This window comes from Phoenix dactylifera, unplaced genomic scaffold (genome assembly GCF_009389715.1).
Source record: "Phoenix dactylifera cultivar Barhee BC4 unplaced genomic scaffold, palm_55x_up_171113_PBpolish2nd_filt_p 001546F, whole genome shotgun sequence".
Classification (NCBI taxonomy): domain Eukaryota; kingdom Viridiplantae; phylum Streptophyta; class Magnoliopsida; order Arecales; family Arecaceae; genus Phoenix; species Phoenix dactylifera.
Window position 1 is genome coordinate 67,320 of NW_024068854.1, and position 5,377 is coordinate 72,696.

Below are 5,377 nucleotides of genomic sequence, written 5' to 3' on the forward strand. Positions count from 1 at the left end.
TAAATAGAGGTAGATTAGGCAGCAGCACTCATCTCAGGACTCGGGAGGCAGGGGTTTCCAGTTGTGCCACCAAGATGAACAACGGGAGCAGCTCTTATGCTTCTGGTTTAAATCCTTTACTTTGGTGCACCGTAGAGCTGTAGTTTGATGCGTGATACGTTTTTTTAGTGGTTTAGGGTGTTGACATGGACAAATGCAGGTCCTAGGACTACGACTAGGAGGTCTCTTGAGTATGGGAGAACCTATGTGGTCAGACCGAAGGGAAGGCACCAGGCCACCATCGTGTGGCTTCATGGTCTTGGTGATAATGGAGCAAGGTATTTATTTATCCGTAACCAAACCTCCTCACCCATTTGCACACCGTGCACCTTCATGCATGTTGAAGCTAAGATTGCCCTCAACCCCAGTTGGCTTCCCATCGTGTTAATGAATCCGCGTTCTAATTCAAGACACGAGTTTCTAGTACATGTGGTTGCTCGAGTTATCTCGAGAAAATTGTTTGGGGTCTGTTTAAACATTACCGAAGGGCTACCAGTTCATAGTTATCTTTATATATATGAGATGGCCAGCAAAGACTCTGGAAGATTGTTCTTACAGTATTCTTGTGCCCATGACTTTGTTCCATTTTTTTACTGAAAATGATTAAGGAGAGGTTTTGTTCCTTTTTCTTTTCCCGCACATATTCCTAGTATTGCTTTACCTGAAATGATGCATATGTTTTTCCTTCTTTCCGAAAGCATGTGCTTGGAATGTGCTGCTGTTCTCTTTTTGGTGCAGACTGAGGGACTGAAAGGAGGTGGAGAATGTCAATGCCCTCTTGGCAGCTCATGGGGGAATCATGTCTTTTGAGACGTAGGGACCCCGTCTAGTTCATGCAGAGATTCCCACTCCAAATGATTCGATTGGAGGGGCCACGACAACCGTGAACATAATAACAAAGACAGTATTACCTTGCGCTGGTCGTATCTTATCCTTTCTTTTAGTGACTTGCTTGGATTACGACGGTCATGAATTAGAGAAGGGGACCACTGGTTCGGTGTCTTGGTTTCCACCTCATGCAGGAAGTTATTCGTTGCTTAATTCTAGGTACCAACTGTGCATGCCAAGCAAGCAAGAACTGGTGCCTCCCTGGTTCCTGCGATGCTTTTTGATTCAGATCTTTTCTTTTTCTGCCTCAAACCTTAGTATCTAATTAGCAGCCCATTTTCTCCTTTCTACGATAATTAATGAAGTATATCCATGTCGAGTACATCGGCACGCATATATCCGGGCTTAAAAGTAGAGCCAGGCAAATGGGTGTTCTCCTTGCCCCAAAAAAAGAGCCGTGCTTGTTGAGCCAATGGTTGTTCCAGTATCCTTTTGTTCTATGAAAAAAGGTAGATGCTAAATGATGAACATAGATGAAGCATCATGGTGGGTTCAATTTCCTTTTTGCTCTTCTACCCTCTTTCTCTCTCTCCCCCCCCCCCCGTCTCTCGCGCGTGTTGGTATATAATTAAACGCGTGTGGTCGATCGGCTTGTTGCTGGAATGGCACATATTAACCAAACGCTAACCGCTGTCCTTTTTTCGAAATGATCTGCTTTCAAATGTGTGAATCAGCATTCATTCATTACTTTGATAAAATTTGCAAAACATGCATGCCTAATTTCTCGTTTCTGGATTTCTTTCGCAGCGGCTCCCGGCTCTTGGAAACTCTTCCTCTTCCGAATGTAAGTAGAATGATCATGTTTTACTTGAAGCACTCGACAACTTCTCAAATTACATCATACAGAGCTATTCTGTTCCTTACCAAAGCTATCGACTTTTTTTAACTCGGTTGCTGCATAATCTGGTGGTTTCCCAGCATAATTTTAATAGCTTATTTACACCAAAGCTTATTAAGTGCAGATTAAATGGATATGCCCCACTGCTCCTACCCGACCTGTGGCAGCTTTCGGTGGATTCCCGTGCACTGCCTGTAATTTCTCTAGCTTAATTACCAACTTCCTAGCTTTGTTTCGAACAACCATTGAACTACATGCTCGCCGGTTTTGATAGCGACTTTCTCTATTTTCTTTCGCTGATAGTCACATCAAGGTCCCGTCTGATGTAGAGCTAAGAAGAATGCTTAATTATATTTTGAGCCTCCATTTTTTTTTCCTTTTGCCGTAGGGTTTGACGTTGGAGAACTTCCAGAGGATGGTCCTGGTGATGTTGAAGGAATGGATGTTTCAGCTGCACATGTTGCAAACCTCCTGTCAACTGAGCCTGCTGATGGTAAGCTCTTCAAGAAGGATACTTGGCTTGTTCATTACTATATTTCCACATATTCATCAGGTCATGAAGTTCATATATTCGTATTGGCTTATATATTTCATTTTCTTTTTATTTCAATCATAGGCTGACGCATGTTAACCCACACATACAACAAAATAGAACACTTTCCCATGGAGGGAGGGCGATTAGCCAAAGACATTACTATAATGCTAAGCTCTCTCTTTAGTAGAGGTTCTGAAATCGAGTCATGGGAGCTGCATCGTTGAATATTTGGCCTGGGTGATTATAAAGCGGACAGATCTTCCTACATCTTTCTCTTTAAAGAATACAACGTCAAGCAAAGAATTTGCCCCATTGTTAATATTGTATGGTCGAAACTAATAGATGCGCAAATAACTAGCTAGCAAGCTTTAGGTTCCAATAAGAAATGAAAAAGAACGTAGCTTGAAAAATGTGGATGTCTCCTAGATGTTGATAAGAAAATATGTATCCAAGGATTAATCTTTTGCAATTTTTCATATCCTATCTATATCACCTATGCTGTACCATGTATATGCAGTGCATAATCTATATGGGCTTGTATTCCGGAATGCTTGCTAACCTTGAGAATATTAAATTGCTTGTTACAGTAAAACTCGGGATCGGTGGATTTAGCATGGGTTCTGCGATTGCCCTGTACTCTGCCTCTTGCTACGCTTATGGTAGATATGGAAACAGTAATCTGTATCCAGTCAACCTAAGTGCAGTCATTGGTCTAAGTGGCTGGCTTCCGTGTGCTAGGTACGTTCCATTTTGGCACACAGAGATCTTTTCATCATCTTTCTCATATCTCGAACGAAATCAAGCCCTTCAGTTTATTCCACACACTTTATCTAGGACCTTGAAGTACAGGGTGGAAAGTTCACCAGATGCTGCAAGACGGGCTGCCTCCTTGCCTCTTCTGGTCTGTCATGGAAGAGGTATATCTATGTGCAGACAAACAACTAAGCTGTTAATAACCTTAAATGCATTCGCTTACATATATTTTTTCTGCCATGAAGCACAATTCCAGTGATGAATAAGCCATGGATTAAATAATGACATTGAAATTGGAGAAGTGATGGATGCCAGGTGTCTTGATTTCTACTCTCTCTATTTTTGCAGGGGATGATGTGGTCCTTTATAAACATGGGGAAAGATCTGCTGAGGTTTTAAGATCATCTGGATTTCGAAATTTAACGTTCAAAACTTACAACGGGTATGAAAACATTTGTTTAGCAAGATTTTTCCCAGAAAAGAGTATTAGCTGCTTTTTACATGATCAAGTTATTGGCACTATGCAGGCTTGGCCACTACACGGTCCCTGAAGAAATGGATGATGTTTGCAGGTGGCTTACTGAAAGATTGGGGCTCGATAGGTCCCGCTCATAACTAGGGAGCTTCAGTAGGACTTTGATAACACCACAAAATGGGGGAAAGAACTATCTAATAACTACAATGAATAGACAAATATATATATACACACACAAACACAGACATATTCACAAGTTTGTTTCTTCGGCTGGTTGGCTTGGCATTAATGTCTCTAGACATTTATAGTAATATCACTCTTTCAGATGTTAGTGGTATGGATATGGATTTTACCTGTGTGTTATCTAATTGTTAAGTGACTATTTCTCTATGACATGAAAGATTTTGAAAATACTTCCTGGTGGTTGAGGCTCGCCGGCAATGGTACTATTTCTATGTTGTTAATGTTAATCAACATTGATCCCATGCAAACTGCAGTATTATATATGGTTGAGCTCATCGAATATGCCACGACGTGATCGCATCATCGAGAATTATTTTATGGTTTAAATAGATTGGATATGTGCATGCTCAAGACTGGATTGAATGCATAGTCTCTGTTTTGGAGAGCTAGTGATGCTCTGATGCATGAGGATACTGAATCGTTTGTGTAAGCACTAGAGGATCGAGCATCCAAATATTAGTACAGGATGCTCATAGTGCCTTCTATCCTCAATTCTATCTGATGATGAGTGCAGCAAGGGTGATAAACAAGCTCATATGCATATACAAATTGGAGAATAAAAGAGACCGTGTTCAATCTGAAGTCCTAGGACAAACTCTGCCGCGTTAAATAAGCAAGTTGGATGAGCATCTTCAACTGCTTCCCCTGAATGTTTTTGTGTGATGGAGATAATAGTCACTCTTGTTTGGGTGAGTTTGTTTTCGCGGCCTCAATAGACGAAGAAGAATCCTTCAGACTCTCATAATCGTGTTCAAGATTGCTGGGCAGTCCAGATTTTGAATCCGGCTCTAATTCATTAATAATGCTTTCACCAGGGAGAGGAAACGAATTAACTGACAAGCAATCACTTCCTTGAAATAGATTCAGCTGTAAAAGCTCGCGCAATTTGACGCAGTATTTGACGCAGGACTGAATACGATTTGCCAGAAAAGTTATCGCGGTGCGGTAAGAATGAACCAAAATTCTCTGCATCATGACTGCCTGATGCCTGATAATTGGAGGTGAAAGTTGGAGTTTCTGTCCTGTTTTTGCAAAACTAGTTCTGCTTATTGAACCAAATGGAGAGTTCCGGAATCCACATAAGATGATAAAATAGATGGACCAGATGAAGCTGATGAAGCAGGCACGTTTCAATTGCATACATACATATATATTGTTGCACCCCCGATCCGAGATCACAAACTGGGGGTTGCGTCAACTGCCGTATGCTCATAGAAAACCCTCCCCACAAGCATGCAGGACATCTCAATATGATATTATAAATTTGCCAACTCAACATTTAAATGTCTTACAATTCTAATATTATTCTAAGGTAATACATCAATTTAAATGAACTCTAATCTAAGATAATATGTGCCAGAATTCTGCTAGTCATTCTCCCATATTGAAAACTCCGATCAGTCCAATACTTTGAATCTGTAAAATAATAAGAAATCGTATAATGAGCTAAACAACTCAGTAAGTAATGATCACTTTAGTTAAACAAATCAGACAATCAAATAGATAATATTTTGTAGAAAATAAACATATACACAATGCTAATATACGAATCAAATATTTTTTAAAATATTAAATTCTATTCATAGATTCAAATTCTTTCAAATAT

At 40.2% G+C, this 5,377-nt stretch overlaps 1 protein-coding gene across 2 annotated transcripts; it reads left to right on the plus strand.

The window, feature by feature from the left end:
- On the plus strand, positions 1-4,991 carry LOC103695477 (acyl-protein thioesterase 2-like). Of its 2 annotated transcripts, none has more exons than XM_026800538.2 (9): positions 1-105; positions 200-317; positions 1,675-1,711; positions 1,890-1,959; positions 2,154-2,258; positions 2,888-3,038; positions 3,150-3,217; positions 3,402-3,495; positions 3,581-4,991. In XM_026800538.2, exons 1-9 carry the CDS (start codon positions 75-77, stop codon positions 3,666-3,668), a joined length of 762 nt encoding a protein of 253 aa, XP_026656339.1. In that variant the 5' UTR covers positions 1-74; the 3' UTR covers positions 3,669-4,991. The 2 variants fall into 2 exon arrangements, with proteins under 2 accessions (XP_026656339.1, XP_017702449.1); XM_017846960.3 differs by having other exon boundaries at positions 3,135-3,217; positions 3,581-4,986.
- Positions 4,992-5,377: the final 386 nt, after the last annotated feature.